At 43.8% G+C, this 13,222-nt stretch overlaps 2 protein-coding genes across 13 annotated transcripts in view; one reads left to right on the plus strand and one right to left on the minus strand.

Moving 5' to 3' along the window:
- LOC147427662 (uncharacterized) overlaps nt 1-13,222 on the plus strand; it is a 141,833-nt gene that overhangs the window by 34,209 nt on the left and 94,402 nt on the right. For 3 of the 12 annotated variants that reach the window (XR_015185956.1, XR_015185955.1, XR_015185953.1), the window contains exons 2-3: nt 728-826; nt 12,919-12,965. Coding sequence is in view for 3 of the 12 variants with exons in the window: in XM_086496528.1 (XP_086352654.1) it covers nt 5,081-5,304 (224 nt within the window). In the remaining 9 variants the exon portion in view is untranslated. Of the gene's footprint in view, nt 1-727; nt 827-4,804; nt 4,912-5,080; nt 5,316-5,678; nt 5,818-12,918; nt 12,966-13,053; nt 13,217-13,222 lie in introns of those variants that run through there. The other 9 variants (XR_015185952.1, XM_086496529.1, XM_086496530.1 and 6 more) reach the window with 7 other exon arrangements.
- Nucleotides 1-13,222, minus strand: part of LOC147427663 (dynein-1-alpha heavy chain, flagellar inner arm I1 complex-like) — a 316,587-nt gene that overhangs the window by 33,715 nt on the left and 269,650 nt on the right. The window contains exons 57-69 of the mRNA XM_086496532.1: nt 12,682-12,907; nt 12,448-12,579; nt 6,040-6,255; nt 5,672-5,907; nt 5,345-5,588; nt 4,428-4,664; nt 4,118-4,252; nt 3,938-4,042; nt 3,689-3,823; nt 2,792-3,397; nt 1,650-2,174; nt 1,204-1,310; nt 88-616 (exon numbers count right to left, since the gene is read on the minus strand). Of these exons, the coding sequence (XP_086352658.1) occupies nt 88-616; nt 1,204-1,310; nt 1,650-2,174; nt 2,792-3,397; nt 3,689-3,823; nt 3,938-4,042; nt 4,118-4,252; nt 4,428-4,664; nt 5,345-5,588; nt 5,672-5,907; nt 6,040-6,255; nt 12,448-12,579; nt 12,682-12,907 (3,433 nt within the window). The remainder of the gene's footprint in view (nt 1-87; nt 617-1,203; nt 1,311-1,649; nt 2,175-2,791; nt 3,398-3,688; nt 3,824-3,937; nt 4,043-4,117; nt 4,253-4,427; nt 4,665-5,344; nt 5,589-5,671; nt 5,908-6,039; nt 6,256-12,447; nt 12,580-12,681; nt 12,908-13,222) is intronic.

Below are 13,222 nucleotides of genomic sequence, written 5' to 3' on the forward strand. Positions count from 1 at the left end.
CTGTCTGCTGTCGATTTTTTGAGTGACCAATGTAGAAGCCAATGCACTGTAATGCAAGGATAAATAAAATGAGAGAGGAACGTTTACCTGCACTGGAGTTGGTGTTCCGATGTCCTTCTTGATCTTAGGAAGATCAAACGGTGCAGGAATTTTCTTGAGTAAATCAGCAGCAACATTGTTGATGATGTCTTCTTTCTTACCGCCTCCCTGGCTGTCGCCGCCTCGAGGCTGCAGGTCCACCAAATCCTTCCACAGTTTTTTGGTTGTCGTCGTGTAGTAGCTTATGTCAGCATTTGCATGCAAACCAAAAACTTCTGGTGTTTGCACCAAAGGCAAGGAGTCTATGTAGGAGGTGTAGTTCTCCTTGGGACCAACATCAGGAATTTTATATGTGATTCCACTAGATGCTGTGAAAAACCGGAAGGGATGGTATGGATAAAAAAGAAAGTCTCCAAGGTACTCCTCCAAGTAGGTCTTCAATATCCTCCTATCGAAAGAGTCCGAGACACGCCCACCATACATGGCTTCCCCTATAAGATATCTGAGAGTGCCCCATGGGATAGTGTCATCCTTGTTGTCCCATGTCTTTTTTAGGTACGTTGCAATCAAAAGAAGGCTGCATGCAACAAAGTGAATTGTTAGTAAATATCTTCAACTTTTGGGTATTCGATTTTTTGAGAAATTTGCACTGATATGGGCTAGTTTTAAGATGTCTGGGTATATGCAGGTTTGTACAGCTATGTTTTCATACAAATATTTGATAGTCTTCAATCAGAAAAAAAGAGCACACAGGTCAAACAACTCGGCAGATTACTAAATTGATTAAGTATGTATTGTAACAGCAATCTTACTTAATTGCTAGTTTTAAAATTCGACCATAGTTGCTGGATGATTTAGATATTTAATCAATCAACAAGGGACTTTTGACCTGATGGCCAATCTCGAGTTTTTTTGTGCTTCATTGTTTGTGCCTATTACTTTGTTTGTATACTGTGTGTTAATATGTTTGTATAGAAGTCTTTGCATATAGTGAGGACATGCATCTCAGGTTTTTGATATTGCAAATACAGAATAGAAAAGGGACCAATTATGTATGTGTAATAAAGTGGTGAAGTATCAAAGCAAATTGGTTCTAATGCGTGCACATATGAGCATAAATACCGTTTCTCAGTTAGCAGTTGTAAGATTCATCAAATATCTTGCCTGATTCTAAGGTCTGTCTCATTAAAATCGTATGCGACATTCCATCCAAGCCTGCCATATTTTCGGCGCTCTTGCACCACAGCGTGAAAAAATGCAAGAACGTACACCTGCAGAATTGATTGCATTTTCATACGTTTGCTTGCAGTTGGTGTATTTACTTATGATCTATGATTTTATGAACTCCGATGGAACAAACAGAATTGGTTGCATTTTTTAAGGTTTTCTAGCAGTCTGGTGGATTTATTTACAACCTATGATTATATGACCCCCCACCAAGAAGCGCAAAATCAACAGAGGACTGGGAGGAGAGCCAGGGGGGTCTCACCATGACTTTCGCTCACGTATAAACCTTACTATCTTGTGAGTTTCAGCTTCGCGTCACAGGATTAAAGAAAGACCGTTAGGCATCTTGTTAATTTATTTATGTAGCAGTAGTTCTTGTGTACCTGTGTTTGGAAAGCCCAATGGGGACAATCAGAGAGCATCTCTTGAGATATTTTTGCATATGAGGCTTTCATGTTCAGCTTGAGTCCATTTGGCGGTTCTGTGACCACCTTGAGGCTTCTTTGCAAGACCCCTAATGGAAAAACTGAAGTTGGCTCTGTGGTGAGCCAGAGTCGAAAATCTGCATGCGGCTTTTGAAGCTTTTCCAGTATTTTTTCCAAAGTTTTAAGCCACGAAGGGAGCAAATGGCAGTTCTGCAACATGACCCACAATCCGCGAGCTGCACCAGCTTCTAGGATTTCTTGAGCCTTTGGTCCCATGCCCTGACCGAGAGCCATGTATTTAAGCTTGGTGCCTGCTTTAAAGCCTAGTTCTTCTCCCAGATTGAAGACATCAAATGCTGGGTCTGCACCTGGGCTGAGAATAAAAACGACAGGTGTCAAAGCTGAACTCTGCCTGTGGATGCTTCGATAGTCGATGACTGGTGGGCTTACGTATTTCTCCCCCATTTGCTCCATGACATACCTCTGTTAAGATTCCAAGACGTGTGTTAAATGAGACATTATAAAACAACTAGGGAAGTTGCAAAACAGTGTTGAGAAACAATTTTCGAAGCATCATTCGACGATAAATTTTTTGGAAAATTACCAATATGCCCCTAATTTGTGGAAATTCCCAAAATACCCTTCACATGTGGGAAACTTTGCTAAAAGTTCCCAGCATGCCCTTAAATTTTACCAAAAAACCCAAAATACCCCTTGTCAATCTTGCAAACATCTCGTTAGGCCTGTTGTTATGAAAAGTTTCGTAAGGAGATTGGTCCCTCCTTGATTGAAGATGATAGGATCATGATTTTTTAAGGTATTGTGAACTCACAGGATGAAATTGTTCATTATTAAGTAGACACAATTGCCACTATTTGTGAGCACATTGGTGAAAGTTTCTTGTCGAAGGCATCTTAAGATAGAATGATTATTGTGAGAATTGGAGCAATCCATCCACAATCGGTACAAGGGTATCTCGGGAGTTTTTAAAAACCTTAGGGATTTTTTGGGAATGTCAACAAAATACAGGGGTATTTCTTATTTCATCTATGTATGCACATCGAAAAGGAATGATTACTGTAAGACTAAAGTATGATTACCGTTAAAGCAACGGTGATGCGATCTATCCGAAAACAACGCAACACAATTAGTTGTTCAAATGTCTTCAGTTTTTCGCTCAAGTCTCCCGGCAGAGGGTTCTCCTCTGGCTTTTCCTTCTCATACCATGCTCGCCAACTTGCTTCATTGCTCTCCAAGTGTTCAACAGCTGCGGCAAATTGTGGTCCTAGTTTAATCATTTCCACAATGTCTTGCCACCCTTGGTCCGGAATCCACTCATAAGGCTTTGGCTTTGGGGATTTTTCAAGGGCTAGGTTACCCTTCAGAAAGAAATTTAAGTGCTGCCAATTCAATTGGTTTTCACCATTTGCAATACTTATTGTCATTTGAAAGGATAGCATGAGTTTATGCTTTTCAAAGAGTCCTGTGCAGGTGTAATTGTACACATCATATGTGAGGGCATCTATGATGCTTCGGAGCCGACCTTCAAGCGTTGCATCTTGTTTACTTGTTTCAAGGGAAATCTGGAAAGTCTGGAGGAATGATGAGAGTGAATATTCGTACATATTGTTAATTGCAGAAAGGGATGCCATAACAAAGAAAAGTATAGTTCCCCTCTTTGCAGCAGGTGAGTAGCGAAGCCGCAACTGCAAAAGAAAGTTCATTTTGTAAGACATTATCACCTAGCAAGGTTAAGAAACAGGTCATGCTGGGCCCTGGCATTCTAAAACAAAAACAGTGAGAAGGACCCATATGAGGCTCTTAAATGAAAGGACCCATTTACAAACTAAAATATCAAAGAAGATTTTAATCATTCAATGCTTTTCACTTAAATGCAAAAGTTTTTATTTGCAAAAGCTAAATGTCTGTCTGACTCGTTTCTTTACTAAGGCTTGTTTTAGAAAGCCAATTTTTGTTAAGGGCCATTGCTGCCTTACCTGCTCAATCTCCAGAGCTGTCTCCTGTGCAAGTACCAGCTTCTGGGAGATCTCAGATGCTTTTGATTTGGCACCCTCCAAAGTTGACAAAAGCTCTTCGTTATCCAAGATATTTCCAGTTGCATTGCTTAGCTCCTGCACAAGAACAAAGGCACAAAATGAATTTAGACAGCAATACCGCGCTTCTCGCATTCCTCTCCCACAAACCTCAGTTGCTATCTTTTCTTTCTTCATTTTCGCACGACATACCCGCAGAAGTGTATCCTCAAGAGTCTTCAGCAACGTTTTATTCTCACTACTATCCCGAATCAACACCTCTCGCTGCTCTTCCAAGTCCGGTCTTTCATGTTTTACCTTTGTCAAGAAAGAAAGAATTTTATTTAATCTTGGATGCAGCATGATTATAGTGCAAAATTGAGAGGTTCTTACTGTTGCATTAAGCAGCTGTGCTTGAAGCCCTTGCTCAGTGACACTGTAATTGATAATCATAGCTTTACCAGATATTTCTGGTCCATAGTGTGGATTCGGCATCTTCGTCACCAGGTATAGCCGGAAGTTATCATCCTGATTAACCAGATCCTTTCATTATTGCTTGGAGTTTGCACCTTATTGATATTGGTGAAATACCATGAAAGTGCAGTCAATCCAATCAATACTGCGTGGACTCAAGACTGCAGCTCTCTATGGAAATGCATAACAATCAAAATTTAAGGAGGATCTCAAAGGTTAGGAGAATTACCCACTCAATGTCTTTATCACCGAGTTTGACCGTTTTTCTTCCACCTGGCAATGATGTAGTAGCTTTTTCAAGCACTGGGTCAATAACTGGATCGATATACTCATCAACATTTTCAAACATGAAAGGAAATCCATATTGCACTGCCAATTCAAGCTGCTTCAAGAAATCAGTGTCGTTGAAAGTTTTTACTCTTCCTTCCAGTAGCTTGCCTTCTTTCTTTTTGATCCAGTTGATTGCCTACAGAAAATGGGTGATTCGTTAGAAAAAAATCCAGCAACCTTAGTGTCTGGATCTGGCCCACACCAGCTCGTAACCGAACGAAAGTGGACTGATTGAAAGGGTTTCCTCTCATGCTACGATTGTTATCATGTATGCAGCTTGAGAGGCGATTTGTGGGTGAAAGCTTTCGATGCTTGACCCTGGTTTTCAGGGAATTGAGGAGACGTTCTGTTCTCAAGATGCAATCTTGGAAATGTGCATGGTGGTGAGTTACTCCAAGAAGGTTTTGGTCTGCAAAGTCTGTCATCTTTGTATAGCAAGATGCTTATGTTTTTAAGATTGCATGGGTGATGGCATGCTCTTAGTAGCGCATAGCATAATGGAAACCTTTACAGGCTTGGATGGACCTTGATGTTACACATTTTGTTGCACAGATTACAATTGTGACAACCCAATTGAACTTTCAAGTGTTGCAGTTATACACAAGGAGGAAAGATATTGGCAGACTTTGGACAGTCTTCGAGACAATCAGAGAACAGTTTTATCCCAGAGCTCCCATGATCAGAGCTATGGATGCAGACCAAATTCTGCCCCTGTAAAGGGGTGGTTACTTCATTTTCAGAGCCATGCTATGCATATCAATGCACACCATCAATAAGATTTAAGAACTTCTAGACTATTGGTTGATTTTGTTTCACCTGCATTTGTGGATCGATACATAACGGAAACCTTGATGCTCGAGTTGTGAGGATGCCATTTTGTACAGAGAGTTCATTTGATGGAAGCCCTTCGCTGATCCATCTGCTGATTTCAACCTCATCTGTCAACAATCCCTCAAGTCGAAAAGGTAGAGTCACTGGGATGTTACTTCGTTGGATATCGACAAACCATATTTCTTTCAACATATGCATTCTGAAATCGATTGTAAAGGCTCCAGTATAACTGCAAGGTACATGCAAGTAAACTGGGTTAGAACTCTCACACTTTTGCACCATTTCCCAGTATATAGTGCAAAAGAGGGCAACCTTAAGAAACTTGAGGTGATCAAACAATTTCCCAAAAGCTTCTCTCTAGCGACAGCAAGCTCTTCTATTTCCCTTGACCACCTTTCGTGTTCAGAACCAAGCCCTTCAATGAGGCGGGAAGCTGCATTGAGTCGTTTTTCCATGAGGTCTGCTTTCTTCTTCAGTTCTTGCTGCTCAGCTGTATTTGATTCAAATTGACTTCGTAGAATCTGCAGTTGCTTAGACAACTCTTTTATCTGCATGCAATATACATCCACGTGAGGAAGAGCCATTGTGAAGCATTAAATGTCAAACCTTTCATACGATTTAGCTGTATAATTGCAAAAAAGTGATGCTGTGCTCGACTCGTTGATTACATAGAAATCTACCTCTTCTTCAATGTTCTCCAGCTCTGTTTGTGCATTTTTTAAGTTTTTTTCTGCTGTAGCTACTGCTTGGCGTTTTGGTGCTACAGTTCTTGCAATATTTGCATAATTCGTCATTGCCACGACCCAACGCAAGAGTCCCGCACCGGCGGTTGATATGTTCATGAGTTCATCGAGTGTAAGTTTCGGGTCTTTGAAATACTCTTTTAGAGCCCTCATCTAAATGTCAAGAGAGAGAAGGTGAACAGATTAGCAGTTAGTACATTACGCATACACCAACAGTACTTTCAAACATGTTTTAAAAAACAGGACGTTCAGTTTTTCCATTAACAGCAAAGGAGAATGCTAGCCAAATAAATTATCAATTCCAACCTTCAATTGCACTGAGCTGCCTAATTTGGGTTGTCAGAAAACCCAATCTCAAGGATGCAAGAATCCCCTGACAACTGAACGCCAAATAGCAGACAGTGGGGGCTTATCCAAGAGGGGGTGCCCATTTTTGAGTGGGTGCTGATTTTTGGACATCAGAATTGTGCTACACAGGGTGTGTGAGTAGGGTTGTAGGTGCTTACAACTTTAATGGAAAGCTTGCCTTCTCCCTTGCTCTATGTAGCGTGATGATTTGCTCTTGCACATCTCTCTCTCCCCTTCGCACATATGGTCATACCCCACTAGTTGGGCTTCTCAGATGACCATGTACAATTCTGGGGTTTTATGTGCGTTTGCACAGGAACCGGATTAGCTAATTGCTAATCCCTACAGGTATGCATAGTTCCATTGCGAAGGAATGCGAAAATGGAGAGTTTCCTCACGTGAAAACTCGTCCGATTTACAGGGGAACTGTCCCATTGCGTGCGGGAGCGTCTGAGACGCACGTAGCGAAGGAATGCAAAAACGGAGAGTTTTCTCACGTGAAAACTCGTCCCATTTATAGGGAAACTGTCCCATTGCGTGCAGGAGCCTCTGAGACACGAGTAGACGTGGTTGCTCTGCTCAAAATGATGCGAAACAGAAAATTACAGCCAGCAGTGTTTTTTTGCAGGTTTAGGGTTTTGCACCTAAACTGCAAGTTATCGCTATGGGAGCTTCGAGAAAGCCGTGGGTGCTTGTGCATGACAATTAGAGAGATTTCCTGCGAGGAATCTCGTCTAATTTAAAGGGCAAGTGACCCTACAGGTGCAGGAGCTCGACTGAAGCACCTATTTTAGTTGCCCCTGATTGGTCTCTCACTTTTCATGTACATACGGATGCTAGTCAGACGGTTGTGGGTGCTATGCTGACGTTGGATCGGCCCATTCACTATGCAAGTCGACTGCTCACTAAGGCAGAGCGCAACTATAGCACATCAGAAAGGGAAGGTTTGGCTATTGTGTATGCTCTCAAAAATTTCCTCACTATTTATTAGGGGTCCACTAAACAATTATTACTAATCACCATGCTCTGTGCTATCTGCTTAATAAGCAACAAGTTGCAGGTCGAGTGTGGCGGTGGTTACTTCTCTTTCAGGAGTTTGATTTTGAGGTGGTCCTCCGACCCAACAAGCATTCCGTCATGGCTGACCATCTCTCTCGCATTCAAACAAGTGAGGCAGTTATAGGGATTGTGGACAACTTTCCCGATAGTAGTCTTTTTAAGGTGGATATCACTCCGGAATGGGTACGGCGATGTCTCGCATTTGTTATCCACTGGCCTATACGCAGAGGATGCATCTTTCTTACAGAAGAGAAGATTGTTGTTGAAGTCTCGTCCATTCACTCTGATTGGAGGCAAGCGCTACAAGTTGAGACCAGATGGTGTTTTGAGGCGGTGTGTCTCCCCCCATGAAGTTGAGCACATTCTTGAGGATGCCCACAACGATCTCACTGGTGGCCATTATTCTGGTCACATCACCGCCCATAAAATTCTACAGAGTGGTCTATGATGGCCCTAGTATTTAGGGATGCAATAGCTCACGACAAAGTTTGTGATGTTTGTCAACATTGTGGACTGAAACCAAGTAAGCAGTCAAACCGTCCTCTGCAGGTCTTCATGGCATGGTTATCCTTTGAGCGATGGGGTTTAGACTTTGTGGGTCTAATTTCTCCCCCGGCTCAACCAGGTAATCGGGAGTATTATGCAACCAAGTGGGCAGAGGTACTAGCAACAACTGATTGCACTGGCAATACTGTAGCAAAGTTTTTGTATGAAAATATATTGTGCACGTTTGGGTGCCCCTTGGACTTCACCAGTGATCGGGGCAGTCACTTGGTTAATGAGTTGATTTCAACTTTGCTGGCCAACTATAAGACTTTTCATTGCAAATCTTGCGCCTATTACCCTAGGGCCAATGGGTAGGCCGAGAGCACAAACAAGGTTCTTATCGCCCTTCTATGGAAAGCATGTCATCTCCATCCGACGTCATGAGCTATCCATGGCACCCTCTGGGCATACCGCACTTCTTTCAATGCCACAACCAATTACACACCATTTCAACTAGCCTTCGGCTTGGAAGCCATAGCTTCGTATGAATTCAACTTAGGATCTCCTTGAGTAGGCAGTTTGCGTGCCGATTCGGGTATGGACTCTGCTTATGTCTCTCGTCTCTTCTGTTGGATGAGAGCCGCAGATTAGCTTCTCAAGCTCGATAAGAAGAGCTAGTTCATCATAAAGCATGGCATGATCGTCACCTTCGCAAACCTCAAATAGTACCAGGCTCGCTTGTGCTGCTCTATCATGCAAGATATTAGCAAGAGGCAAAGAAGCTGGTCCCAGCTTGGCAAGGGCCATATAGAGTACAAGAGATTTTACCACAAGGAGCATACAATTAGTCACTTTGGATGGTGTTCCCTTGTCGCTTGTAAATGGCTCAAGAGTAAAATGCTATTATCCTTCATAGTAAGCCATTTGTAGTTGTCATAATATCAGTTTAAGTTCCGGCATCCCCATCCTCTCAACATTCCCATTCTCTCTATTCATTTAACCTCACCCAAAGCATGTTTCCCCTGCAAACCCATCAGCCTCTCATGTGGCCATCTGTGTCCCTCTCCTTAAACTTATTTCTTACCAACTGCAACCCACCCAATGTGGAGTTCTGTCCTACAACTTCTTGTATTTGGGCCATTGTCTCCATTCAATTTTCTTGCCTCGATGTACTGTCAATTTGGCCCCCAGTAGGGTATATTTTTCATGGAAATTCCACTTCACAATCTGTCATTGGTATTACCTCTTTTCGCTGTCTCCTCTCCATGGTCTTTGTGTTTTATTTTCCACCAATTGCCTTGGGTTCGCTTTCTATCCAAAGTGCTGGTTTTCAATTCTATCGGATTACCCTCACGACTCAACTAAGAACCTCTTGTTGTCAAAACCAACTTCCAGTCTTCGTCCGGGCGGCCAACAATTATCAACAGGTTTTTTCTGGATACTTTCCTACGACGTGAATTCTCTATTCTTTCCTTGTTCTTTCTTCTTCTTCCCATCGCCCTCAGTGCCCTTAGTGTGTGCTCCAGCTTCCATGATTGAGCAGCACGATATCATTTTACTCTGATAAAGACGTCTTCTTCATCTATAATGCTCGATGACACCACACCTAAAAGTGGCAGACCTCTGTAAGTAATTGATCTTCAAACCCTTGATTTAGCTCCATATATATATATTTTTTTCATATGCGTTTTTGTCCCTCTATACTTGCCCTCACCCACCCCTTATCCCCTCTCTACTTGCTCTCGCCCCTACCTAGCCCTAGGGCCCTCTCTCTTTCCTACTCACGATCCCCCTCGCCCCTACCCACCCCCTCCCCTCGTCCCTCATCACCCCCCCTCGCCCGTACTCACCCTCTCTCGCCCATCTCTACCCCTCGCCCCTATCTCCCCACCCCTCGACCCTACCCACCCCCTCGACCCCCAACCCTCGTCCCTATCTACCTGCTATCGTCCTTACCCACCTGACCAATCCTAGCCCCTACTTCCCACGACCCCTATGCAACGTGTGCATTCAAAAGCGAAAACGAAATCCATTGCCCATGTGGCGGATCCCACTTTAGAAACGAAGAAGAAGAAGAGGGCCAAAGTCGTGAAAGACATAGTCGAGTCACCAATTTGATTGCCCATATCAAAGAGTCAACAATCTAAGGTGACGCACCCAGCATGATGCTCATCGTCGACTTTCGCTCCTCCTCCTATGAAGCCGGTGCTCTACTCTAGTCTTTCAGCTCACACTCTTGATCTCCCATCCGTGGCTTCTCCGTCGTGTACTCCTCTCCCTATCATTACCCATGTGGCGGATCCCACCCTAGAAAAGAAGAAGAAGAAGAGGGCCAAAGTCGTGAAAGACGCAGTCGAGTCATCAATTTCGTTGCCAATATCAGAGAGTCAACAATCTAAGGCGATGCACCCTGTATAACGCTCATCGTCGACTTCCGCTCCTTCTACAAAGCCGGTGCTTTGCTCTAGTCTTTTAGCTCACACTCTTGATGTCCCATCTGTGACTTCTCTGTCGTGTACTCCTCTCCCTACCTCTCCCATCTTCACTCTTATCACAGTGACTACCTTCCATACCCCGCCTACAATTGTCTCTTCCCCTATACCTATCTCACCTACACACCCTCCACCTGTCTCAGCTACACCTACTATGCATCCTACCAGTTCACCAACTGTGCCACTTGTGAGTCCTGTCCCACCAGACACCGTTGCAGGATCCTTAGCAGTGGCGGACTCTACCTCGCTCTTTCGGCTATCTGAGGAGATACTGCTAGAGTCCAGAGTCCAGACAGGCTATTGCTAGCAATGAGCTTGGTACAAAGAGATTAGCTGCTACTCACCAGCGACACTCAGCCACATATGCAACTATGGAAGGGTTTCCGTGTGTCGCCGAGAGTGCGATCGCGGATAGAGATGCTACTACTTTTGCTTTATGACATGTATTGAAAGACTAATCTCAAGTCATTGACGACCTCCGAGCTCAGGTGCAAGGATTTCGAGAAATGCTACTATACGAAGATATGGAGGTTCAGGATCCAGTGGGTATGGGGTTATGGATGGATGGAGCCAGGGAGATAGGTATAGACCCTTGTAGGATATGCTCAGCCTCAGCAGTTCCCGTACTACCCTCAACAGGTCCCCATGCCACAGATGCAGCCTACACAAAGACTTCCTTGCGATGGTTTTGCTGGTGCACACCTCCATGGCTATGTCAGTGGTGACCTCAGTATAGTTCTGGACAGGTGCTTCCATCCGCTGAGCAGCAGGTGGCTGCTCCCTTCACATGCAGCCAGTTTTTGGAGAGCAGGTCCAACAGCCTTTAGTCTAGCAGCAGACTCCCACCATCGATTTGATGGCTCCCCCTCCGGAGGTTGACACTCCCGGTACAGCAGTAGCGACGACTCTCTCTTGGGTGACAGGACCAGGCTGCTCGGCTTAGTTTCTCTTGTGCATATGCACTAGTGTGTCGTTTCAGCTATTTTCAGTACCCTAGTGGTTTCTTTTTGCAGTTATGTGTTCCTCTCACCGAGATGGTCAGTGGTCTTGTGGCGGGCAACCTATAGCAGGGCTACAGTGTCATTGGCACGAGACAGACAGTTAGTTGCAGTTGGGTTAAAAGTTCACATTGGACGGACTCTCGCTCGAGCAGTGACACGTGGCGAGATACGGGTGGTAGTCTAGCCGACACAGGGCCAAATCACCACCACCGCAGTTTGGAGATAGACTTAGCTAGATTGGATATTTTGTGAGCCGTTGGTGGCTCTTTATGGTTGTATATATCCGTAGTTGTTTTGAGCCATCGTCATCATCATCTACTTTGTATGGTCCGGCGTCTTGCGTCTCGAGTCTTGAGTTCATGCACAACACGTCTGCACCATCGCTGCACAGCATGTCTGCACCATCCCTGCACATTTGAGCCTCGACACCCCATTGTACCCGTGAGTTCTGGGCATCAAGCTGTGTGCGCTACCATGCCAGAGTCTGTACTGGTTCATTTGAGTTAGGCAAGTCCCATGCTGTTCAGGTTCTATTGTTGAGTCAGTGTGTTTGCTCTGTTATTCATCGTTTTCAGCGTTTTCATTCTGTTGGAGTGAGATTTCACGCACATTGCACTGAGCAGCAACCACTGTAGAGAGCATGGCACATTATCTCCGCTTAACCAGCTTCCCTTCAACGATTTGCTGTCTTCTTCACATAGGTCAGATTTTGGTCTCTATGGTCTTTGTGGTGCCCACGTAATTTTTGAATTTTCCATCAGCATGATGCTGATCCCTTTCCTTTCTCCAAGATTTCACTTAGGCAATCCTTATATTTTACCCTTGATGTTTGGGACGTATCCCCGGATATCCTTCAACTCTCCTATGTATGCTTTTAGAGCCTTCACATTATGGAACAGTTCTATTAATCAAAACAGATTTACAAAAAAAAGAGTGTGAGTTAAGGGAAACGTGCAGACCTGCTTATCTGTAATAGCATCTTTATCGAACTCCATCAAAGTGGCTAAAAAGCGGTTGTCAGCCATCATTGCCTTTGCACCCTTCCAGGACACATCCTTGATGCCTCTCAATATCACAACACATTCACATACCTGAAAGCACATTATCCAAAATTTGGCAGAATCCTAATGTACAGTGCGGCATTTGTTGACACCAAAACTGACAGACTTGCGTGTCTTGAAAATGTTGCTTACTTTTTGGACTAAAATGTGGGGTTTTGCAAAAGAACGGATTTCTGTAATTTCCTCTTTTTTAAGATTGTTCAATGCTTCTGCTGCTGCTTCCAAAGCTGGTAGTGCTTCAACCAAAGCTTGCTCGGCCTCTTCTTTTTCTCTGCTTATGGTCTCACTCTGCCTTTCAAGTTCAGTTTGCTTTTCTTGTGCAAAATTTTGCTTTGACTGAACCTCTGCTGTACTTTGGCTGTTTCACAGACACAAATTGCTGTCAACATGTTTCTTCAAGTCCTCAACCAAAAGAGGTTTGATTCACGTGTTAATGCTGATCTCCTCTCTCTCTCTCTCTCTCTCTCTCTCTCTCTCTCTCTCATGCACTCAGAATGCTTTCAGAGTTATCAGTATGAAAAAAAACGGGTTTGAAGCGACGAAGTGCTTATGAGAAGATTACTTGCTTTGGTGATTTCTTGCACAAATAAAATTTCATTATTAGCAACTTTTTCCATGGCTTTCAAGGTAAACTCAGATGCAACAATCGCCCAAGTTCAAACTACAGGTTTCT

Source organism: Adiantum capillus-veneris, chromosome 23 (genome assembly GCF_014529385.1).
Source record: "Adiantum capillus-veneris isolate H3 chromosome 23, ASM1452938v2, whole genome shotgun sequence".
Classification (NCBI taxonomy): Eukaryota; Viridiplantae; Streptophyta; class Polypodiopsida; order Polypodiales; family Pteridaceae; genus Adiantum; species Adiantum capillus-veneris.